General features: G+C 36.5%; 1 protein-coding gene and 1 long non-coding RNA gene across 7 annotated transcripts in view; both read left to right on the plus strand.

The window, feature by feature from the left end:
• Nucleotides 1-26,752, plus strand: part of LOC139970536 (uncharacterized) — a 30,313-nt gene that overhangs the window by 437 nt on the left and 3,124 nt on the right. The window contains exons 2-10 of one of the 6 annotated variants that reach the window (XR_011794164.1): nt 599-699; nt 6,454-6,612; nt 10,438-10,533; nt 11,383-11,521; nt 17,738-17,854; nt 19,852-20,077; nt 21,647-23,767; nt 24,253-24,337; nt 25,242-25,329. Coding sequence is in view for 5 of the 6 variants with exons in the window: in XM_071976317.1 (XP_071832418.1) it covers nt 673-699; nt 6,454-6,612; nt 10,438-10,533; nt 11,383-11,521; nt 17,738-17,854; nt 19,852-20,077; nt 21,647-23,767; nt 24,253-24,337 (2,970 nt within the window). In the remaining variant the exon portion in view is untranslated. Of the gene's footprint in view, nt 1-598; nt 700-944; nt 1,103-6,453; nt 6,613-10,437; nt 10,534-11,382; nt 11,522-17,737; nt 17,855-19,851; nt 20,078-21,646; nt 23,768-24,252; nt 24,338-25,241; nt 25,330-26,752 lie in introns of those variants that run through there. The other 5 variants (XM_071976317.1, XM_071976318.1, XM_071976319.1 and 2 more) reach the window with 5 other exon arrangements.
• LOC139970547 (uncharacterized) lies at nt 14,369-15,852 on the plus strand. Its single transcript, XR_011794168.1, has 2 exons — nt 14,369-15,143; nt 15,200-15,852. It is a non-coding gene; the product is annotated as an uncharacterized lncRNA (long non-coding RNA).

The raw sequence follows: 26,752 nt of genomic DNA on the forward strand, positions 1-26,752 counted from the left end.
CCAAGTTCAGCAAGAGCAAGAGGAAGAGCAAGATGTGTGGCAAGAGCGAAAATGTCCTTTGTAACCTCACTCAATTCTCCCTCCTCTCGATGTAAATAGCGTGACAATCTACTTTCAACAGAGGGGATTTCGTGGCTGTTTAGGCCGAGGGCGGTCGTGACCGGCACGGGACAACCGAGAAATCGTACACCACGAACTCCATGTTGCATTTTGAAGTATGGAAGTGGGATTGAGAGGATGGCTATCCCTTCCTACATGTGACTTAATGGTCATGGCATTTTCATAGTCAAGTACAAGCAGCGTTAAGAGTAAAGTTTATTATAATGGCCAAGTATTACTCAAGATCCGTAGACCACTCCCCGTACCCTACCATGTAAGTAGGCTTCAACTATTACATAACCACATTCCCGTTTGATAAAACAAAATTGTGTCGTGAACTCCTCATAAACCGTAAGTCGGATCAAGTTCATACTTGGTGAGTATAGGCGCCTGATCATGTATACTTGTGCCTGAGTATTTGATGATCGTCATAGGTCTAGCGTCAGATGTCAAAGGCTGAAAAAACTAGAAATTGTTTTCTCTGCTTGTCATTATGTAGGAGAAAAGCCATTAAGCCACACGATATGAATAGACAATTACTTCCACCATGGAGAAGATGAGATCTGCTACTCCATGGATTGCCCTCTTGAATACTTTGGGGTGAGCTATCATCGAAATATTTATGTAACCGTCGATGGAGGTTATAGTATCAGAAAGTGCGGTTACAATCATAAGCTGGCCGCACATTTGGCCGCACATTCAGCAGAACATTAGCTGGAATGTGCGGCTGTATGAGCAGCTGGCTAGTCGATTGGTAGAAATAGCATAATTGATCTGTTTTATGACGAAAGTGCGGCTGAAAGTATGGCCACTCAGATTAGTCACCATGTCAGCGAACGGCAACTTCTGTTCCTGATTGGTAAAGGCCATGTGACCCTTTACGCGTTCCATACCATACTTAATAACTGCAGAGCCGCCAAATTTAATGAACACGAAATAGTTTTGCTGCCTGTCTTCGTTATATCAGGGAGCTGGAATAAGATTTCCCTTCTAGCCTAGAGTCGTAAGTTTAATCCATGGAAGTAGACTGGGCTATGTTATTTCGTAGTTTGATCCACCAACTAAGAAATATAGCAAAATTTCCCATGCTACTCCTAGCTAACACTAGAGTATTGCAGTACTATATACTAGTTTTAGTAAACCAAAAAAACTAGTTAGGCTTGGGGCCTAGCCCAGGGACTGGGTTACTATACTACTACTAGTAATAGAACTGTACCACTCGGTTACCAGTAATTGTGTAAAGATTCGTACTAGTTATTTGTAACGTATGCTAGGCCTAGGAAGAGCAATAAAGTGCTTCTCTAGAACGTTTGGTACAACTGTAGACTACAACATACATAAGCTATTCATCAAACTGAGCTAAGCCTAGGCTAGGCCTATACAGGACGCGTAATTTTTTTTCCTAGGAGGGTTAGGGGTAATTATCATATAAAGGCGTATCCAAACCCTCGCGCTTGCGTGTTACTCGTATAAAGTTTATAGCTAGTAGTAGTAGTCGTACATACAGTGTGTGCGACGCGATTCACGTTTTGCACACATATATACGTATATGCGTTCGTGCAACAATGGAGACCTGTTCGACTGACAATCCTTGCGCCAATCTTCAGCTGGAATCTCGCCCTAGATGTAAAGTTACTCGATACAATTGCATTTACTTAAGTAATTCTCTCACCCAGATTTTAGACACAATGTACGGATTTCATCTGTCGTCATCATTGTGCGCGACTGACATTAATTTAATGATTTGGTTAATGTTAATCTGCTAGCCTACATTACATGTATTTCTAGCTTCACGGTAAACTTTAATGTTACGGTAAAGTGTAACATGTACATGGTACTAATATAGTAGGCCTACATACAAACTTAAGCCTGCTTTTATGAACTATCAGTCATTCGGTACTTTATCTGCTTTGCATCATTGTTTAATTGTACAAATGAAAAATAATTATGTGATGATATTGAGGGTGACGATTTGATCGCACTTTAATTTGTATTTCTTTCACTTATTTTCTTCAATTCTCACTTGGTAATCCATGGCCAAAAAGGCAAACTGCATTGTAAAACTGTACAGCGGAGATCTATTGCGTTGTACAACGTACATACTGCCCACGTACACCCGGCCCACACATGTGTATTACAACGAGCGATGAGTAACGAGTGTCTATGGGTAACACGCACGCGCTAGGGTTTGGATACGCCTATATATGATAATTACCCCTAACCCTCCTAGGAAAAAAAATTACACATACAGGACTACAGGAGAAGACATCCCTTTTGCTTTGCTCTAACTTGTCTAATGTTATTGTTGGGCCCTATTGTTGGGCCCTAGTCTAGGTTTGTTAATGAAGCGAACTGCTGATTAGAGGGGGATATTACATAAGTTAGGGTTCACCACTACCTCATATTCATAAGTGATCGACGAGGGTTGCAGGAGTGTTCCTGCAGGGAGACAACGACAGGCATTCCATAGACAACAGACAAAACACAATAGGCCTAAACAAAGTTATTTAAACAAAGTGGCTATTCTTACGACTAGTTGTAACAATAATGACCTTTTGCGCATGCGCAGTAGCTATTTTTACGACTAGGAGTACTATTTTTACGACCAGAAGTAACAATAATATCCGGTTAGGGTTAGATTCAGGGTTAGGGTTGGATTGAGGGTTTGAGTTAGGGTTAGGGTTACCCCTACTACATGCGCAGTTGCTTTATTTACTTTGAATTCGCATGAATTCGCCGATGTCGTAAGAATAGTTTATAAATAATTGTTACGACTAGTCGTAAGAATAGCCACGGCCTTATTTAAATGAACAATGAAACTATATTACAAACAAATATCGTGATACAAGACTGTATACACGGCAAATTTCCAACCTTACACATAATAGGCAATTCTCTCAGACAATTTACAGTAATATTACAACAGTTAAATTGTAAGTAAGTGAAAACATTTCAATGTATAAATTCAGCACAATAGATTGATCAAACTATCAATGGAAGGATAATACAGGAATACATAAAAATATCAAAAGTAAATAACTGTTTTGAATGCAATTCCTCATTGACTAAATATGTTACATTCCCAAACCTAAACCTTAGACGAACTTCATGACTTGCTTTTAAGCATTCCCCCTATGGTACTAGCCCGTAGACAGCACAAGCGCTAATACAACAATCAAACAGATCAACAACAATTATTATTGTAATAATATTCTGTACTAAGTTAACAAATACATAAGAGATACAGACTCACTGTAAGACCTTACTGAAAACAGCAGTGACCACTGTTTGAACCAAATTATATACTTGAACCATTACACATCGTAACTCAGGGAAAAACCTAAAACTCAAAGAATCTTGTAGTGCCTCTGACACAAATCATCTCACAATTCAATCTTACATACTGTGAGTCAATCAATAAATCATAATCCTACCCACATATTCAATCTGGATAAACAGTGCACGACTTCCTGTCCAATACCTGTAGTCTCTGAGTGAAACACAGTAGTCTCTCAATTGAAAATTAACACTTAAATCTTAGAATACAATTCAATAATACACTTAAACAAACATATGGATAACTTCAAAAACATCACTACAAACTTCCAAAATAACTAACTCTGCCCTCACTAAATAATACTTGGGTCTTCCGTTGACTCCAAGATAACTACCATGGAATGGTGACATCAAATGACATGGAAGAATGCTTCTCAACCATGCAATTGGCAAACCCATACATACACAACAATGTGAAGAGCAAAAATAAGAAACTACCATAATTAACCAAGCAACACACAGTACACAGTGCTCATGCTAGCTCTGAATAGAAACAAAATATAAAATGAATATGATGAAGATACCTCACACACCACCCTAGGTGAAAATACACAATAATACTGGCAGTGTTCAAATACCACTAGTCCTTCAACACATGACTAGAAAAACTACAATGTGTGTGCCATGTCCCTCTAGCTCTCGACATGATTGGAAACCGGGACAAAGTACATTCATAAACTGTGGCAACCCCGCAAAAACCCCAAACAATTAAACTTTCCATTATTCTCAACATCCTGAAAAATCTCTTTACTTGACTCAGTAAACCTAAAATCATATATCATTTCCTAGCACAAAATTATAATAAACACCAATACCCAACAACTTGCTCAACCCTTTCCCAAAATGAGAAGTTACAATCATATGATAAAACTCATAGAAATAATTTGATAGAGATACAATAAACTATTCTACAAGTCAACAGTGTAACTCATCAACAATAACTTGAATAGAATATTCACAACTCATGTGTATCCTAACATACTGTAGGCCCACACAATAAGTGATTACCTATAGCCTAACATTGGGGGAAATAACTACTATTACAATCAGATAATACTTAAAAAATTAATAATTAAATTATCTTACTCAATTAACTGCATGCTTGCAGAACAGATAACGTCTTTGCTTGCTGAATAGAAGAAATATTCATGGCGCTACTCGAAACAGTAATTTGGTTGACGCTTCACCAAAGCATACATTAACATAGGCTCGCTAGTCAGTCGCTATCTAAGATGAAACCTTTGGTCTCTCGTATGAGACCTAACCAGTGAAAACCTGAGGCATCCTTGCCTCCAAAAGTACCTTATTTCGTCACCATGGAGTATAGATAATATTACAGTGTTAGAGCGAATGACATTCAAAATTTAGAAATAAAAGATTGAATATAAGTGAATTACGAGGACAGACCCCGGAGCTTCCAGGAGCAAGAACCTGCCATGATGAACAGTTGAGGAGAACTGACCACGACACACTGCCCTTTTGCACAACAACTCAGATGGTCTTTTCAAGTTACTATATTCTAAACTTACAGTATAAACTCTGCATCTGAAATTCCCGTTAAGGATGGCCAATGTTATATATGAAAGGACTATCGTGATACCAATTGATGCACATTTTAAGAAATGATATTTAAGATGAATATATAAATGTGGGCAAACATTTCAAGATTGTTCGAAAGATCGAAGTTACAGTACTTTCCGACTGCCAATTCTCCCTTTTGAGGTTGACCAACTGTCATAATGCTCCCACCTGGAACATTGGGTTGAGAATGTTCAATTCGCACACAAAAGAAATGAAGGTGAACACCAATAATAGAGTAAAAGCTACATATCTAATTTATTGGAAATCTCTACATAATAATCTGACAAGAGTATAAGAAAATACTGCTTCTCTCCTCCCTAGCTGCAATCCACCCTCTCCTAAAGTTAATCACACTTTCCCTCTCACCTTCCTTTTTTCCCCCCCAATCTCTCCTCCCCAACAGGTCTGGACTTGTTGATTCCAAAAATAAATCAAAGTAAAACAATGGTGTCCTTTGTGACCATGTGACACACCATGGTCTAAACAAGGATGATGTAATAGACCCATGTCAAAGGTCACTAGGTTGTTACTATGGGCAGTTGTTTATCCTCTGCCCACCAAGGAGAAAACTATGGATGCCTTTAGGTGATACATCCTTACACCAACCAATAACTAATCTCAGAAAATTCAGACTGGGCAAACCTGAGAAAGAATGCTGAAATGTTCATGTTTGTATGGTCTTACAAAATAATGGGTTTCCAGTTTGATATAGACTTGTTCAATAATGAAGCATTTCAGCATTAGGAACTAATATGATCAAAGTTTGAACCAATCATGTATGTTTTATAAAGCAGTGCTCAGTGTAAAGTGTTATGAATAATGCAGCAGTACTCATTGAATTTTAGGACAGGCCTGAATACTGTACATTGCCATCATAGTCATATTATGGACATTTGTTTCAAAGTACTCAATACATTCCCGGATTTGATTGACTAATTTAGTCAACACAACTATCTGTGAGCATTTCAGCATACTCTCTGTAGTCATTGTACCGTAAATCTTTGTGGGATCTTCATCCACTGTTAATGTTCGGTTTAGTGTGAAAACAACTAATCAACCTATCGTATGGTTACTATGCACAAATCATTACATTAACATATTTGTCACAAAATATGCAATGAAACAGTCAACAGCAGCTAGCAATAATAATTTCTAGGAATTTGCTTACAAAAGAGTGTTCCCCCAAAAGCCCTTAAGTACAGTACTTACAAAGCCAGGAAAAAATAGAGTGGTAGAGCATAGAACTTTTGGCACAGTGTTGACAAACTCAATTTGTGCAATACAGTAGCTCACTCTACAGTTGTGGGATTTCTCACTGTAACCTAATCTCTAGTAGGCCTTATGTTATCTCTTGAATCATTTGAGGGAGGCTTTTTACACTTCTGCAATGAATTATACATGATTTGAAAAGATTTAAAATTAGTTTTATTTTTCCAGTTCTCCCACTTTCAGGTTGGAAAACATGGCAAAACCAATCAAGCCCTGTTTTCAAACTTGTTAAAGGCTCTTTCATATATTGAAGCAGATTCATTAAAGGAAGGGGAACCTCACAAAATGGAAAAAGGAAAACATCGGACACTGACTAGGATCTTGAGGGTAAGTTTATTCATTAGTTCTTAAAATAATGATTTAAATAGGCATAGCAAAGAATGGCCATTTATATAGGCGTAATGCTGAAATCATCCAGAGGTCACACACTAGTACTGTTGTTTAATGCATCTCTCCATCCCAGTCTAGGAAGAATCTTTCGATCATGATCTCTTCCATTCCTGTGTAGACGATATGAATTCCATTCACAGTATATCAAGAGCTCTACTGTGAATTATCCCTGCAAATCAGTTTTTGAAAGATTCACTTTGCAATGTCAGTCTTATTCTTTGTGTTCTTTGATCCTTGCCGCTTTTCGCCCATTTTTTGAACTTTCCTTTTTAAGTATGTTACATCTCTTAACTTGTCTATCTGTAGAGGTGTGATTCTTTCCTCCTTTGTCTGGTTAGTTCATCATTCGTAAATTCAACCTTCTTTACTTTTGATTAAAGTTTCCAGTCCTTTCGCTTCATATTTAAACAATTTCATCCTTAAATGCATACATGCATTCGCTTGCAGTTGCAATGTACAAGTAACATTGAAAATTAATTAGCAGAGCTACTGTATTCAACAAAATTACATGTTCAGCATAATATTGTGGTAATATTAGGGTACATATTGGAAGAAATAACTATAAACTTATGCTGTTTTCCTATTATTGGTATGGATGCAAACTATAATATTTGATATCATTATGGCCACGGAAGCTTTGGAGGTATATTGTGTGATTTGTGTGTGTATGAGATGGCCTGGCTGGTAAACACTATAATAAAAACATCCAACTCCATAACTGCAGGCAGTGGTGACAGGCTATTTGAGGACAACGGAGGTTATAAAGTCTGAAAATATTTTACACAAGAAATGTCATCAAAGCTAAGCTGGATGGACTTCACATTTGATATGTGGATCCACCTTTGAGAGTAGAAGAACCCTTTGTTCTTTGTAGCTCAGTCAAATGTTGCTTGAGGTCAACAGGTATCAAAAACCTTGTAAAGACTAACTTAAAATGCAAAGCTTGTATGAACTTTAACCTTATTTGTCAATCCACCTTTGTAAGAAGCTTACAAAGCCTGGATGAGCTTCATACTTAATTTTTGCATCAGCCTTAGTGAATAAATGGTTTATAAAGTTTATAAAGGTCAGGTCATTATATGAGGACACCAGTTGTCCAAGTCAGAAAGTTCTAGATGCAGTTTAGATGAAATTCATACTTAGGATACCCAGTATCTTGTGGAGGGCAAACGTCCTTTCAGGTCAACATATGTCAAAGATTAACAACCTTGTAAACTGGATAAGTACAAGTTTTAAGCAAAACTTGAATGAATTTTCATACTTACATAGCTAAGTACAAGACCTCTGTAGGTTTCTGTTGAGGTGAAAGGTCATTTCAGGACACCAGAGGTCCAAAGTCTGAAAAGTGCACTATAATTCCAAATGTAAAGCTTGGATGAAACTTAGTCATGTAGATCCACCTTAATGTGTATCAGAACTGTGCAGGTAATAGGTTGTTTGCAGTCAAAGCTTATGTGCAATTTTAGGTGCAGTCTTATTGTACATTGAACACTCTCATTTAAAACATGGGAGGAATCACTTGACCTGTTGGCTTTCTGGTTTATGGAGCTCATCAATTCTATAATTTTTGATTCCTTGCCAGAGGCAATAGGAATCTATGCGATGGTGATAGCATGTGGGTGCTTGTGAGATGCCTTTGCTTGTAAACACTGTAAACCCGGTGAACTCTATACATCAATTGACCTTAGTGAGTGCAAGAAGCCTATACGTTTGTGTAGAGGTCAAAGGTCATTGAGGTCACCACTGGTCAAATTTCTAAATGGGACAAAGGCAAACTCAGTGAGATCAAAGGGACATTCAAAAAAGGATTAAGGATTTCAAAGGGCTAAAGATGTAAACTCTAGTCTAACAATGAGCATTATTTAGTATTAATGGAGGTGAATGGTAAGAAGGGGAGGAGGGGAAAACTTGATCTGTGAAGAGGAGAGGGTGGAGGAAGGAGAAGGTGGGAGGAAGAAAAAGGTTGGTACATCCACTTTAGTGAGTGCAAGAACCCAATTGAAATTGGTATGGGTCAATGGTCATTTGAGGTCACCAAGTCACAGTCTGGGACCTTGTAAAAACATGATAATTCCAAAGGTACATCTTGGTTAAAATTTGTACTTTGTACCATGTATGAAGATTCCCCATGGTAAATTCAAAACCTCTATTGAAATTGATGAAGTTCAAAGGTCATTTGAGATCAACAGGTGTAACTCTGTATGCACAACACCTATACACGACTGTATACATGGCAAACATTCAGGCAGAACACCTTTTATGCAATGGGCAATTTCTCTCATATATTACAGTTAATCATAACTTTCATAAGTTAATACAGTGAAAACATTTCAATGTATAAATCCAGCTTAATAGACTGATCAATCAAATCTTATAAATTGAAGGATTTAATACATGAATATAATAAGATAGACTAAAGTAAGTTAATGTCTTGAATGCGGTTCCTCATTGGCTCAGAACGGTACATTTCCAAACCTAAACCTGAGAACAATTTCACCCATGAGTGGCTTAAATGTTCCTCCTATAGTACTAGCTCGTAGATAGCAACACCCAATCCCTCTTTGAAACAAACACAAGAATATTACTATGAAACATTACACATTCTAACTCTGGGAAATAAATTTCTTTCTGGGGATAAATCTCAGAAATAATGTTACATCGTCGCAATAAACTATTCTACCAGTCTCAAACTTGTAGATATTTGACTAATGTGTAACTCACAGTAACTTGAATAGAACGCTCAAATAGAAAACTCCTGTGTATCCTAACATGGGCCTACTCAATAAGTGAAACCTAGTTTACAATCAGATCATAATTAAACAAACATTAGTGCAGGTGAAATATAGTTATCTTATACTCAATCAACTGCTCACTTGCGGAACGAATAACATCACTCGCGGAATAGAAATAAGCAATTCTCATGGTGCGATCCCAGACATGTCACCATGCTCACTTGGGTTAATTGGCTCTCCATCACAGAAAACAGTAGACTCGCTGGTCAGCTGCCATCTTCGTTCAAACCATTGGTTTCTCGTCCCAGAACTAATTTGTAAAAACCTGAGACATCCATGCCATCAAGTGTACCTCATTTCGTCACATTGAGTATAGATGATACTGCAGTGTTTGATCGATTAACACCTCAAAATTACAAATAAGTAGATTTAAAGTAAGGGCATTAAGAAAACAGATGGGGGAGCCTACAGCAGCTGGAACCTGCCTTGATGAACAGCTGATGAGAACTGCCAAGCCTTGCTAACTTTTTACACAACCAGCTAAAACCACATGTCTGAACAATAGAGAACCTAGCTTGTTCACAAGCATTGCATGAACTAGCCAAAGTCGTAAACATGCTTGCGGGTTCATAGAACAAATACAAACATTCACTTCACTACGTTTAAAACGCAATTGAAATTGGTGGAGATCAAAGGTCATTTAAGGTCAACTTTTGCAAACCTTATCAACCCAAAAAACTTCAAAAGGAAAGCTTAGTTGAACTTTGTAATTAGGTCCATATTAGTGCAAGAACCTTGCTGATCACTTAAAGACAGTATTGGTCAAGACTTAAATATCTTGTTTCCAGTGTTACTGTAGAATGTTCTCATACAAAACCTTGCAAGGATCACTAAGCCAGTTGGCTTTCTGGTTTGAAAATGTATTTAAGAATACCACATCATTGTCTTTGGTTACTGTATCTCTGTGTTGTTACATTAAAGCTACAACTTAACTCAGGATTAAGACTCTTGAGGTGTTGGTTCATTCTAGGTTGGAAAAGAAATATTGGTTCTCCTTGAATTAACCATTTTGCCGAACAACCATGGTGAAGATTGTACAAGATGGTTCTCAGATAATGAATTAAAGGTAAGACTAGGCTGATTATAGTCTGATGTAAGTATTTCCCTGTTTCAATGGTCATTGAGTTGTGCTCACTTGCTCTTAGGCTTAATCATTTTGTGTTCTGTTTCTTCTCTAAACATGGCCTAAGGTGGATGCATAACAAAGTATCGATTGGAGTATATAATCATAATGAAAGGAAGATTAAGTATGAAAGAAAAGATTCAACACTGTAAAACATTTAACAAGTAGGCAATCCATGTGCTAAATTTTAAGTACATTTAGCAAACTGTCAATGTGGAGTTTGTGATACACCGTTTCGAATGTATATTTCATTAACCTAATGATCCTAGACATTTACAATAATTTATACAATCTAAACATTGATATTCATTATTTCCAACATATGGGTATAACACTTTCTGTCATTTTGTGTGTAACAACAGTTTTTGATTCCTTTCTAGAGACATAAGGAATCTATGCGGTGTGTTTGTGGGTGTTTGTGCGTGTGTGCAACTGTGTTTATGGGAACACTGCCTGTAAGCAGGATAAAAAACTGGTGGAGATCAAAGGTAATTGGAGGTCAATAGAGGTCAGAGTCTGAATACCTTGTTGACATATTAACTCAAGGAGGACAACTTGGTTGGACTTCATATTTGGTATGAAGATTTCCCTTGCTAAGTACAAGAACCCTAATGAAATTGGCCGAGATCAAAGGTCGTTTGAAGTCAACATAACGAAACTATGTAAATTCTTGTAAACAAATAACTCTAAAAGCCAAGCTTGTAGACGTTCATACTTTATATGATACTTTATATTTTTATATGAAATTTTGAAAGAAATTACTAACCTAATTTGCTTTCTGATTTCTCAAAGGATGTTTTGGAGATGATAAGAGAACCTATATTGCACAGAATGGAAGAGCATGTGAAGCAAGAACTTAGGATAAAGAAGAAGATGAAAAAGACAAATGAAGAGAGTAGCAGAAGATTAGAATCTGGTTCTGTGCTCACAAGTAAGTATTTGAGTATTCTCCACATTCTACAAGATTAATCAATACCTGTCTTACTGTAAGTAGTATGCACTGTAGTATGATTGAGATTCTACAACATTGCTGCTCTAGTTAATTTGGGCCAAACATTGTCAACTTCTGTAAAACTTTACCAGACGAGATAGACAGAGAGGGTGAACAACTTTGTTTCAATATGATCATAGGCGTACGGGACCATTTCAGTTTGGGGGGGGCAGAACTATTTGTGCCCGAAAGTTCCCGTGACACTATCTAAGCGGAGCGCCACCATCGGTTGGCGCGTAGCGTACAAGAAAATTTTTGGCACACAATGCCTCTCAGATTGCCGGAAACGGTACTTCTGAGGCCTTGCAAGTTGCATCTAAACATTCTTTATTTTATAATCTCACGTTTTAGAAATTTACACTTCCCCAAAAATTTGGTAAATTAGAAGACGAAAAAATTGTAACATCACTTTGAAGGGGAAAAATGGGACAGTATATTTTTTAAGCTCCTATTTAGTTACCTTATTTATTATTTTAACACAGTACTCAGCTACCTCCAGAAAAACATACATTGATCAACGACACGTAGGCGGGATAATGTCGCTGTATCGGGTGAGACTGCAATTTGTCTCACAAAAAAGTATAAAATATAACAAAGAATATGATAAACCTGTACTTCTAGGCTTGTAGGCATTCTCCCCCCCCCCCACCATCCATGAAAAAGAAAATGTTTCTTATATACACTCATGTTGGGGTCTTGGGGATGTCCAGGTCAAGTGCTGCGGAAGCACTTTTAATCTGGGGGGGGGGCACCGACATCAAAGGGCACTTTGCAGAAATTCGATTGGACTGATGCAGCCTGATATTTACAGTAGTACCCTTTATAACTCTTATTGTTTTATCTTATTTGTGTATACACATCACTCCATCAGCATATATGTATATATTGATAGCCTCTAATAGTTAACACCATTTTTAGCCATAAAACATGTTTATTTTTCGAAATAATTCTTAATTACTAATTAATTAATACACAGCCGTCTAGATGTAAATCTCAATTTTCAAACACGTTTTTCTCAAATCGGACCTTTTTCACAAAAAGTCCTACCAAATTTTTATTTCATGCAAGAAATTTACCAGATTTGGAGGATTTGTTCTGAACATGATAATACTTCAAATGGTATAATTCAAAATATTTTACATTAAGAAGTTCATATGCTAATTACATCAGCAAGGTAAACGACATTTTTACGTGTAATTAATGAACAGTTTATTCTATCATTAAGGAAATTAAAGTCAAGAAGAGAAATATATACACAAGCAAGTTCTTAAGGTACTGCAATTAATGTTACAGTCAATTAAAAATGAAAAAATAGAACAAATAACTCATTAACGTATTCAAATTGGCTTATTAATAGGATTAATTAAGGTAACGAAAATCAATTCCATTGATGCGCACAATACAACGGCTGAAATAACAAAATTTTGACTCCAACACAAATGCATGACTTTATTTTAAAACAAATTAGGAGGTTTCTCTACTTGAAGTTATGAAATGAAAGAATAGAGAAACAAATAACTCAATTAATATTTAAATTGGCTCATTTATGGGATTAATTAAGTACTGAATGTCCATTCCTTTGTTGCGTACAATACCAATGGCTGAAATTACCAAAATTTTCCACTCCTAACCCAGATGTACAGTATGTCTTACAGTATTTTGTTAAAGCAAAATAGTAGGTTCCTCCACTTGAAGTAATGAAAATGAATTTAAAAATGGAAGAATAGACTAACAAATAACTTATTTTAGTATTCAAATTGGCTCACTAATAGGATTACCAGTAATTAAGGTAATGAATGCCCATTCCATCATTGCATATAGACTTTTAGCCAAAATTACAGAAATATGCACTCTAACCAAAAGTCACGACTTATCGCGTATCAATTGTTGAAAAAATCAACTTAAATACTGTTTTTACATTCCTTCCTGTCTAAATTTGTAAAAGCATGGTAAAAGAAACCAGTTATTTGAACTTATGCCCATGATTTTTCATATATTGCTCACTCCCGCATCCGCCTGCACCGCATCCGCCTGCACCTCCACCCCTGGCATTTTTCATTCAAACTGATGCCATTTTTTTACAGAGCACTGTATGATCTCATGTTTCTCCACACTGAAAGCATATTAAATTAGGCTTAAAATGAGGTATTAACCAGCACTGTAGGATAAGGGGTTGTGAAATACCAATCAAATTTGTGACAAAGTTTTCGGAAAAGCGTTATTCCTCCACCCTTTTGGGATACCCAACTCACGACATGCGACCATATTTTTCTTGTTAATATCTTAACAAATTTTTTCCCATTCGAAATAGCTTTCAGTTTGACCCACAGAAATTTGTTAAAAGTCACGGGCCTAGCCAGGATTTGCAAAGTTGTATGCACGACTATCTGAGCGGAGCGCCACCATCGGTTGGCGCGGAGCGCAATAGAAAATTTTTGGTTTTACAAACCCCTCAGATGGCCGGAAACGGCCCTTCCCGAGTGTTCATTCTGGTTCCCTGGCCTCTTGCTAACTTGAGGCACCTCAATTTTTATGTAGAAAAAAGGCACATTTTTAACCTGCCCCCTGTGCCCCCCCCCCCCCCCCGGTTCCGCCGCCCTTGGTCCAGGTATACAATTGACTAGTTAGAAAAAAACTGATCGTGCAAAAAGCGGGGTAGCCCAGATGAACTGCGCTTACGGTGGTGTTACACGGAAATATTCGGGCATCATGATGCTAAGTAAAGAAAATCATGGAATTGTCGGGCAAAAAATTGAAAAAGATCGGGCAAGCTACTGCATATATATATATATATATATATATATATATATATATATTATTAGAGAAAACCAGAGAAATAAGATATGACTCATAATTGACAAATAAGGAGTAAGTTTTACAAAATATATTGGAATTTTCGGTCCCCCTGGGACCTTCGTCAGCAATACTTGGCAGTCGAATGAGAAGTACAAAATGTGACACAATGAAAGTATGACGCTAGATAAGAGTAAGTTGCAATGATGGAATTAAAACCAAATAAACCATGACTATACAGGAAGCGGATTAAGGAGCAAAGAACGGATTACATATGCTTGTAGAACTGGTAGTTGTTAAGGGGTCCCAAGTCTTTGTTGAGGCCGGTGATGTGAGACTTAATACGAAAGATCCAATCGATTTCTTTACGTTTACGTTCAGTAGTTGATTTGAAGTTCGAGGCAATTAAAATACATTTTAGGTTTTTTAGAGAATGACCATGAAGATTGAAATGTTCGGACACTGGGAATCCTGCAAAATTATCACGAATAGATTTTTTGTGATTATTAAAACGTAAGCGGAATCGGGAGCCTGTTTCACCTACATAATTGCCCTCTTTGCAAAGTACACAATAGAAAATGTAAATAACATTAATAGAATCACAAGAGAGGGAAGGGGGTCTAAGACTAAAGTCAACATTGGGAATCTTGACCACGGTGCCTGGGGTAATATGGGGGCATATTTGGCATCTAGGTTTACCGCAAGGAAAATTGCCTGCGGAGGTGGAAACTGAGCGGGGGAGTCTGGAGGAAGTGAGAAGAAATTTAAGGTTGGGGGGTTGACGAAATGCTAGCATGGGGGGTACCTTAAACGATTCTCCTACAGACTGATCGTCTTGAAATACAGCAAATTCCTGTTTGATGGAGCGAATGAAAGATTTGATGAGGGGGTTGTAACTGGCAACGAACGGAATGCGTGTGTTGGGACTTTTAGACTTGTATTTTAATAAGTCCTCACGGCTCAACTTGTCGGCCCTGGAAATACCCTGTCTAATTAAGTGAAGGGGGTATCCGACGTTCAAGAAATAACCAGTTAATATGGATACCTGGTGTTTAAAATCACATGGGTTGGAGCAAATGCGTTTAAGTCTAAGGCATTGGCTGTAAACAATAGAACTCTTGAGATTATGTGGGTGAAAACTATTAAAGTGTAAATACATATGAATATCAGTGGGCTTATAATAGACCGAAGTGGTTAAGGAATTGCCATCCAACTTGACCAGAACATCTAGGAATGAAATTTGATGTTTGGAAACTTCGACAGAAAATTTAATGCTGTCATGAAAAGAATTAACATGATCAAAGAAAGACTTAAGAGATTCTTCACCATGTGGCCAGACAAAAAATATATCGTCAATATATCTATAATAATGTGATGGCTTAAGAGGAGAAGTGGATAGCATTTCCTGTTCTAATTCGTGCATAAATATGTTGGCGTAACAAGGTGCCATCTTAGTGCCCATAGCGGTACCATTGATTTGTAGATAATATTTCCCGTTAAAAGAGAAATAATTATTACTTAATATGAAACGTAAAATGGGACCAAGATCATCACCTAAAGTGGGGTTGGTGGCATGCTCACGAAGAAAATTTTGACAAGCGATAATTCCCTCATCATGAGGGATATTAGTGTACAAAGAGGATACATCCATAGTAACGAGTAAGGAATTAATTGGTAACGCCTGAATAGTGTTAAGAATTCTCAAAAAATGCGTAGTGTCCTGTATATAAGAAGGAATATGGGTTAATAGAGGGTTGAGTACGGAGTCCATGTATCCTGAAAGATGCTCAGTTAGCGTACCAATTCCTGAAATAATAGTGTCCGAACATTTCAATCTTCATGGTCATTCTCTAAAAAACCTAAAATGTATTTTAATTGCCTCGAACTTCAAATCAACTACTGAACGTAAACGTAAAGAAATCGATTGGATCTTTCGTATTAAGTCTCACATCACCGGCCTCAACAAAGACTTGGGACCCCTTAACAACTACCAGTTCTACAAGCATATGTAATCCGTTCTTTGCTCCTTAATCCGCTTCCTGTATAGTCATGGTTTATTTGGTTTTAATTCCATCATTGCAACTTACTCTTATCTAGCGTCATACTTTCATTGTGTCACATTTTGTACTTCTCATTCGACTGCCAAGTATTGCTGACGAAGGTCCCAGGGGGACCGAAAATTCCAATATATTTTGTAAAACTTACTCCTTATTTGTCAATTATGAGTCATATCTTATTTCTCTGGTTTTCTCTAATAATATTTTCTTTTGGAGTAAACGTGGATTTTCGTTATATTATATATATATATATATATATATATATTTTTTTTTTCAGAGGACAAGAAATTCGGGGAGGAGATTTTTTTTTTTCTCCTCTCAGGCTGCCCAAATTTTTCAGGACTTTTGCCCGAATTTCTTGTCCTCTGGAAATTTGGGGGGGCAGTCTGCCCCCCTGCCCCCCCGCCTCGTACGCCTATGAATATGATCACAAGATAATGTGACATCAAATGCTTTAACAAATTCAACTACTGTACATTGCAACCACTGTGCATTAATCCCTTGCACAAATAGCTAATTGTATGACTTTTGTTTCCATTTCCTGAGATATATATTTACTATTGTATACTATTTTCATACAATTGTATTCACGAATGACGATATCTCATGTCTAGTCAGTCTGTCATTTCTCCCCCCCCCCCCTATCATCATGTTGCGACTGCTCCTTGGAACTTCCTGTTGTGAGGTAGACCTGTCACTGTTTAACACTGGCAAGGAAGGATGCCTTTGCACTTCATGTCCCCTCATAACTCTAATCCTTTCTTACTAATCACTGTAATATGGAAGTAAGGAAAACGTTAAAAAAATTTAAAAAATGCTTTTATTACTTTATTTTTTTTTTTTTAATACTTTTATTATGGAATAAGTACATCTGCTACAATATTTGTTTGCATCTGACATCTAGAAAACTTTTTAAATGGCCAATTAGCCAAGTTCTGTTTCTTAATTCATATTAAACAAATTATATACTAAAATTAATAGATGTCTTGAAAAATAAACTCACAACTGTCCAGTGTGTTGAGAGAGATTATCCCATGGATCTTGGAGATTACAGCAGTTAATGGGTACAACATATACTTGTAAGCCTGATTGACCTTGTTATTTGGTGCTACTGTATATTGTATCCCAGTAAGTTAACGTACAGTACAGACAAATAGCAGGAAAAACAGATAATGCAACATGGTTTCAATCAATTTTGTTTGTGATTTGAACTGTTCATCACATCATGGTATATATCAGGAATAATATTATGTATTAGAAGGTAAATAATCATATATAAGCTTTAATCACTCTTTTATCTCGACAGGTGCAAAAATCAAAGTGGGTCTGCAATTGAGAAGGCACTCTCTCAGTAAGATTTGCTTAATACCAAGTGACGGTAGCAATCGGGTTCCAAACATTGGATCATTTCATAACCACTCAGGTTAGTGTAAATTCAAATAGAATCTCTCAATCTCTCACTTCATTCTTACTAAGAGTCTAAGAGATCTATGTTGTTACAACCAGTTCCAGTTGTCAACTCCTTATTTGCAGGTAATTAACCATACAGTTCAGTATAGACAATTTTTGTGTCATACAAATTTCACACTGTAGTGAAGATTTTTATTTATTATCTTTTCATTAAACAACTTATATTATGTTGTAATGCATATTTGCATGGATTTGAATGATTACAATGTGCTCAAGTATCTTATCTTCCTATTATTCATAGTACTTCATCTTCCCATTAATCATAAACCATGGTACCACCAGATTGTAGTACATTGTATGCAACATGCAGCTTTACGTTTAATTTAATGCTACAGATTTCTATCAGTTATCAAGGTATTAAATGCATAGAAGAGAGGTTTTTCATATGATCATAAATAACCTGAAAATGTCAATTTACTTCGCTCCTCTTTTACCTGTCTCCCACTCCACATCTAACCTTAACTACACATCGGAATGTTTTAGCACTGCTAAACCCTCTTTGGAAATCGCCCACTTACTCCTTCCAAATCTACCATTCTAAAGGAAACAACACAGGTTTTTACCAAGATTTGTGTCAACGTTTTTCCATCGTTAGCTTGATTATGGTGATAGTTTTTGGATTTTCCAACATTTGGAACCAAATTTCTGTCACTATTTCTTTACTTTCCTCGTGTTTTGACATGTTTTTGTCCTCTCTCTCACTTCATTCTTGTTCATTGCTTTGTTTTGTACAGGTACCCATTCTGGTAAAAAAAAATGTTCAGATCCGCCGTAGTGCAAAAATTGCCTGTAATTAAGTCAACCGATTTTGTTCACCTAGCTGAGGAGTTTAGGTCCTGTTCTTCACAAGTAGGATTATGCTAAAGCCTTCTGTATGTTTGGCTCTGGTTGCACGTGTACAAGTTGTGATTTGGTTTCGTTTTTTTTAGATTTTTAATCTTAAAAATTCAGGAAACTTGTCCTTGCAAATAGGCAACAAAGGTGTTTGTACCCACTTTTGTACCCAAATAAGAAAATTAGCCATTTAGATTCCTGTAGTATAAATTCACATTTCCTTACTTATTTTCACTGAAGTTTTGCCTGTGCAGAGGGATAAAATACGGTGTATGAACAAACTATCTTAGTGGAACGTTTGAATACTTTTTGTTTCAACTCGATAATTGTGATCAAATCAACCAGTGTTGAGTGAAAATCTGAAACTGTTGAAAAGAATCATGGTAGCGATAACAGCCACCTTGTCTCAAAAGTCAAAACTCCATAAAATGTTGTAAAATTTCTATTTATGACCGATGGCATGTAGAACATGCCTCAAGAATAATTTATGATGTGTTTGGTCACCTTAAGTGCATCAATTGGTATTCTGACTCGAAACATTTGTTTCTTCATGTTTTTGTGTTAACGAAACTTATATTATCCTACCGTTGTTAGTGTATGACACAGTGAAGCCTAACCAACCTGGCAGTTCCAATCTAATCACAGGAAATTTGGAAACCATCATTGGCTAATTTTAGTATGAAAATCTCTGTTAATGGAAGTGTTGTTAACCCTTTAGCTTGCGTACATTGTTATGGTTTATTTGTTTTCAAACAAATTCAATCATCTGTAGGGTTGGAAGAAATATTGGAGAAGTTTTTGAGAATTAGTTGTGGATTTTTGAAAAGAAAGAAAGAGAGATGTTCATTAAAAAATGTGCTTTGTTATGTTTTTTCATAGAACTAGTTGTGAGTGTGTGTGCCTGGTTTGTTTCTCAAAAAAAAGAAGTTTCAGTGCTCAGGATGCAAGCAATTTGAGGATTTTGCGTCCCTGGCTAATAAATTGCGTCCCAGACGCAGAATCCTGCATTCGTAACAATGCTGAGGCCTGATTTTCAATTCCCAGTTCCAGACTGGAAAGAAGGAAATTCTTCATGAATTTAAAGTTTTTCAGTTTTATATTTCTTTACTCTGCTAGGAGGAGGATTTGATGACATGCTACTTTTTCCTGAAAAGGCTCAAGTTGTCGTTTGTGAAAATGTTCCAGTTAACAAGGATTCAATTTTGTATAATGATACAAAGTCAATCAGCACCAACTCGCAGCCAATAAGCAAGTACTTCAAATCTACAAGCACAAGTGAAAGCTGTCCTAGGAAAACTGTGAGCAGTGATGCCAAGAAAAAGAAACTATGCCTGAAAAAAATGTGAGATAATATTTTTGCTTTCAAATATTTATAATGCAGCAGTTGCAGATTCACAATTTTGGGATGAAAAGCTGTTGTAAGTGGTAATAAACATTATTAGTCTCTTATGATAATCTAAATATCTTATTGTGAGATAATGAATTAGAAATATTGGCTTTGTTCATTCTTTGCTGAAGGCAGAACAAATTTATCGGAATTTGCTGGTGTACATGTTTTTGGTTACATGCGGTGAGGTGTGTATGTGTGTGAGGGGAGCTTGTAAATACCACGCCCGTACAAGCTTTCTTTTAGGGGGAAGCTCTACAGTATATCTCCTTTTGAGAAAAGTTTTTTTTTATGGAGGGGTGCTTAAATACAAAATGGTGTGATCTATTGTAATTTACAGAGATCATTTATTTTCAAGCAATCTTAATGCATAACCTAGACCTAAGAACCCTCTCTTGATTTTGTTGAAACTGATCAATCTTTTAGAGAACAAATTTAATATCATGCTGGGGGCTGCATTCTACTTAAAAAATAATGCCAGATGTTATTCATCTGGTAGATTATGGGTAGACAATGCTGAGGAAGAATGTACATGGCTCATAAATTCTCAAACCAGGTAGGAGAACTTTGTGAAATTTACTTAGCTCCTTGCTTACCTGTCTCCTCACAATCTCAGAATGCTGGTTCTATCGTGTCTAGAATGAACTGGTAACCTATTCACATTGTGCGCCCTCTATGACTGGACCCCTCTGGTCAACGCCCCCCTTCTCATTCTACAAACTTGATTGGCTTCTTCGCTTTTTCGAAGCAAATCTTCCAAAATCAAAGGAAAACATAAGATAGCTTGGGAGAAATGAACAAGACCCTACTATCAATCTAAAGCGTTGCCGCGGGCTTTCTCTGGGCAGTACAGAAAATAGCTTTGTGAATAAGAAAGGTAGACTAGGCTGTTCATACTAGGGTCTTAACAAGACCACGATGTAAGAAAGTATGTAAAAATTGTCATTTGATATCAACAGAGGTGAAATCACTTGATCCCAAAGTTTGCAACTTGGGCAAATGTTTTTATCTGTGTAGTGCAAGAATTCCATAATTTGCAACAGAGGTTACAGTATATAGGTAAGTGAAGTAGCCTTCAAAACCTGAAGCCTTTTAAACATGTTATGTGGAGACAAGAATGCTGACAGAGGTCATGCTACTGTTATGTAATATTAATGTACAAGCTAGACCAAAATATGAAAATGTTCTAACCATGTAACACCAAAGAAATACCTTGGTCAAAAAGGAGTTGTGAATGATGCTATGCTCTTATGATGTGCATGGAATACAAACTATTAATGTGGATCAAAGGTCAGTAGAGGTTAAAAACTTTTAGACATGTATTCTCAATTTGCCATTACTTTTGTAGTTATCTTTAAGTTACAGTTCATTGCCTTGGTTCCTTGGTGACATTATAAACATACAATCCATTATGGCATGATACTGGTTTTCCATTTTCCTTTATATTGCAATAAACCAGTTTGGAACATAGTCACAATGTTGAATACCTGTGTAATGTTTATACAAATTCTTGCTCTATTTTAGTGTTTCTCAGACAAATATGAAATCAGCCTCTGATGGAGCTGGGTTTGTGCCAGGCTGTCCAAGGTCATCAGACAACTACATGTTTAGCAACAATGGACTAAGTATTACCTGTCATAAAGATCTTGCACTACAGGATCATGAGGAAATCCAGAACATGAACCTGGATATTCACCATAGGCTGAGTGTTCATTCAAAGGAGAACACAGCAATGTCAGAGATGCCAGAGCAAAGCAGGGAAAAGAAGGACAGAGTTCAAATGGAAAGTAATATCTTGGATGCTGAAAGAAATAGCTTGTATTTAACACAGAATTACACCGAGAGGGATCATGAAATCAGTGGTTGCAGAAAGAAACAAAGTATTGAATGGAATTTTGGAGAGAAGTGCATCAGGAGTAAGACAATAGATTCTAGTAATTGTTATGACCCTGACTATTACAATGGGAAAGATACTTGTGGCGTGAACTGTCCTGTTACAGAGTATGCCATGGGAATACAGCAGAGCAAATTAAGTTCAGATATATTGGTTGAATGTACAGCTATTAAAGGCCAAGAAAATTGCTCTGAGAAGGCACAAGAAAAGGAAATATCCTTCACCAAATATCCCAGATACGAAAATAATTTTATAATGGGGAAGAAAGAAAAAAGTTTTGCTGACATTTTAGGAGACAAATATGTAGGTAAGACAATGAACACAAATGAAAAGAAGCAAAGCTTGATATTTCCATCTTTCAAGGAAAATAGAGAACTTGAAGAGGATAGATCAGGTGATGAAATGATAAATTGTGCAAGAAAGGAAGTTTTGATGGGAAGAAGAAGAGACTCAAGCATTCACGATCAAAGTTCACTTCTAAAGGTTGAAAACAGAAAGAGAAAAAAATTGAAAAGAGGATTGTACCAAACCATCAATCCATCTAGCAGCGATGAGGAGTCATGCCATGTAGATATTTCACTTTTATTACAAGAGAAAAGCTTTAAACGAGTGTGTTTGAAAGCTGAAGATAAGACAGACCTTGAGCAGTCTAGAGAACGTCTTCAAATTATACAGCCGAAGCATTGCACAATCGAAACTGAGGCTGAGCATGTTGGCCAATCTTCTAATGTTAGAGCTAAAGAAATTGCACCTGTCATTTCAGAGAAAACTGGCAAAGCAGTCTTGAATTGTCAAAGTGATCATTTGTTGATATTGAGTAACGCTACTTGTGACAATAAACCTAAACTTCATTCTGAAAGGGATCACCCATGGCAGGGAGCAATAGGAAATGATGAATGTTTCCAAAACATGGATGCACTATTTTGTAATGAAACTCCTGTGAATTCTGAACTTAAAAGCCAAAGAAACTTGGATGATGAGGCCATGCCAGGTATATTAAAGGAAGGTGATGGCTCTTTGAGGTTTGACCAGTCAGGAAGTTCTGTCTCTCAAGAGTCAGATGATAGTCTTCCAGAAATAAGTTATGCCAGAGTAGTGGAGAAAAAAATGGATGTGTTCGCAGGAACAGCTTTTGAAGAGTCGACAGGAGACAAAGAATTATCAAACAGCTATCATAAAGATTTACCTACAGAGGAAAATGTTAACGAACACCACATCATTCGAAAACTTGGTTTATCACTTCAAAAGGATGTTTTAAACAAAGAAACCAGTAAAAGGAAGATAAAACTGACTGCAGTTGCAGATGGTTCTGACTGTCTTACTAGTGGTGATGATAACTGTCTTCAAAACAACGTTTCTGCTCATGCTTATTCAAATCTTCAAACTAGTGGTAAACGAACATTTTTTCCAATATGCAGCTATGAATATATCCAAAGTCAAAATGAAAGCTTTTCCTTGAAACATGTTATTGGTGAAGCCTCAAAGGACAGAAATATAAAGAAAAGGCCAAAATCGTTTCAAGCCACTAACTTGCAAAAGAAAAAATCATTTGGTAGTTTGAAGCAATTTGATGATAATGCATATAAAAGGACCAAGAAAGTGGGTGGCATTCATCATAAATCTCAGTTAGAAGTCACACCTGAGACATGTAGCAGATGGTGGATAAATGATGCCAAGAAGGATGTCAGGTCAGAGGTCATAGACTGTGATTTCAGTGACGATGAAATGGAGGAATCCTTGAAAACCATCAAGTAAGTGTGATCAAACATGAAAACTATTTTATATGTTCATTCGTGTAGGGTTGTATGTCATACCAAGTCCATAAATACCTGGACATACTCTGCTTCCTCTGATTTTTTTTATTACTAATACTGGAACAATATTTCACGATTTCTTCTCATTGAGAATCATACAGTTTGACAAACTTGGCTGTGCCCAGAAATTATGTTTTGCCTTTTTGGTTTTGATGATAATCAAAACCTATGAGATCATGATTGGTTCAGTGTGTTTGTCACTCTGCTTGTAAACAGGGTAAAAAAGATCATACTAATGTAAAATTTGTGAAAGGCTTATAACTGTAAAGTCTGGCATTGGATATCATTCACATAATTATGATCCCATAATTTCCATTAAACTCACTTAATTTTTCAAGCAAATACCACTTTGCTAAAATTGTGTGTCATGTTTACAATTGTTGTGAAGAAACTCCTGCACTGTTGTTTCTTTTACTTACCAGGAATGTCTCAGAGCTTTCGGGGGACCAACTGCAATACCTTACAAAAGTCAATGCGAGTTACCTCAGAGAAATATTTCAAGGAAGGGTAAAAATTTAGTTATTTGTAACTAAAAATAAGATACTTCAAAACAATTCTGGATTCCTTACCAGAGGCAAAGCAATCGATGTGGAGGTGATAGCATGTGTATGCATATTTATGTCGATCTGCTGTATGTGACACTGCTTGTAAACACAATAACACAGAAAGTTCATGATGGTTGAACTTAATACTTTGTCTTAGTGAGTACAAAAACCCTATTGAAATTGGTGGAGGCCAAAAGATATTTGAGGTCAGTCTGAAAACCTGGAAATCTTGATAACTCAAGAAGGAAAACTTGATTGAACTTCATAGTTGGTATGTGGCTCTCCCTTGTTGAGTATAAAAACCTTATTGAAATTGGTGGAGGTCATTTGAGGGCAACCTTAGGGAAAGTCTATAAAAATATTTATAAACATAACTGCAATAGCAAAGCATCAGAGGACTTAATACTTGGTTTGTGAATCCACCATAGTGGTTACCAAGAGTCTGTCATTTCTATGTAGGTCAAAGGTAATTTGAGGTCAACAGAGGTCAAAGTCTGAAAATATTGTCAACACAGTAACTCCTATAGCTTGGATCAATTGCAAACCTGAATATGATAATTGAGGTCAAAGGTTGTAGACACATTGTTTGAATAAATGAAACTTTTGACACATTATATTTCTCATATGCATGTCTATATTTGTTACATGTGACCGTGTGTGTTCCATATCCAGTACAAAACCCAAGTAACCTACTCTTTTTTACAAGTAGACTATGCCATAGTTCATTTAGAGTCATTAAAGTTCAAAAATAAAAAGACTAAGCAATTATTCACAAAGTTAGCATGGAATACTTTTATCTATCCTTTAAAATGGAATTGAATGTTCATTAGAACACTTAATGATTTAGGTTTTTCATGAACTTTTAGGAACTTTCATGGTGACAAGAGATATCCAAGAGAATGCCAACAATAATGGGAAAGTGAAGATTCAATGGAACAGTATTTTGACTGATAAGTATATGAATGGTCTATTTTAACTGCACAATATTAAACTGATGAAGGCTGCAAGAAATGATTTCACTGCAAACTGTATTTGTTGTATATAGCTTCATATTATTTTGGTTGATCTTTAGAAACAGTGGGTCAGACCATTGAGAAAATTAAATTAAACATGTTAAACCTAATTTTTCCTTACTTAATTTTTGGAAATAGTTTACATTGATATAAGTTAATACCAACACCTTTTTAAGGAATAATTCAGGCCAGATTTTGAAAAAGATCCGGCCGGATTTTGAAAAAAATCCGGCCGGAACCGGATAATTCCTCACTATCCGGCCGGATAGTCCGGCCGGACCGGATATCCGGTGCATCCCTAATAATAGTCTAGCCAGGTATTTCTGAAAATCTAACCAGATTTATCTCTTAAGGAGGTGATGGTAGTAACTCAATTTGAAGTAACATTTCTTCCAAATATTTGTAAATACTATCCAAGAAAGGAAATATACAGTTTATCATAGTCAGGCCTTGACATTTACTGGCTGAATACAACAAAATATTGCTGTTTTGCTTGTAGAAAAAAAAAGACAGTCTAGCATTTTTCTGTCATTAGACATTAGGTACATAAACATCAAATACAAACACAGTAACTGACTTTGGAACTGTGAGCTTAATTTTAGCTAGTAGATACAACAAAGTAGAAACAAATGTTATTAGTTGAGCAGTTAAATACAACCACAGACATTGTTAACTATTAGTCTATCATTATCCCATTATTTTTTTACTTCACCCCTAATTAGTTGCATTTCAGCTTTATTCTGTCACTAGTGATCAAATTGTGAAAACCTTGTAAACATGATATACAGTATAACAAAGGGAAGCTTGGACGAATCTCATATTTAGTATGTTGTTGTGACACTTTAAGTTCAAGAAGCCTATTTTTTTGTTGTGGAGGTCATAGGTCACTTGGAGTCACCAGAGGCGAAACTGTGGAAACCTTGTTTCATAATCTTCCGTATCTCCCACCGACCAGCCTATAATATAACTTGTGCGCCTTATAAGAATAGGAGGCTGTTGGCAATTGAAAAGTAGCTTATTGGCAGCCGTAGAATCTGGGTTCAGGAGACAAACAAATTGCCATTGCCGTCAGTGTGTCGCTTCACTGCCTACTTTTGCTGCTTACATTGTGTGCAAAAAGGTGTACTCTTTGTACATACAGCGTTGTATTTGGAACGAATGATATCACTGAATCATCGGTATTATATATTTGCTTCCATTGTTGAAGTTTTCACTCGTATTTTGCAATTGTTGAGATTCAGTGCCAAATAATAACTTCAGGTTTGGATGTAGTTACTTTGGGGAAATGGCTAGGTGCTGTTTACAAAAATTAACCGTTGCCTAGTTAGATTTTTATCAATGCGAATTAACTGTGTATAAAATGG

This window comes from Apostichopus japonicus, chromosome 8 (genome assembly GCF_037975245.1).
Source record: "Apostichopus japonicus isolate 1M-3 chromosome 8, ASM3797524v1, whole genome shotgun sequence".
Lineage (NCBI taxonomy): Eukaryota > Metazoa > Echinodermata > Holothuroidea > Aspidochirotida > Stichopodidae > Apostichopus > Apostichopus japonicus.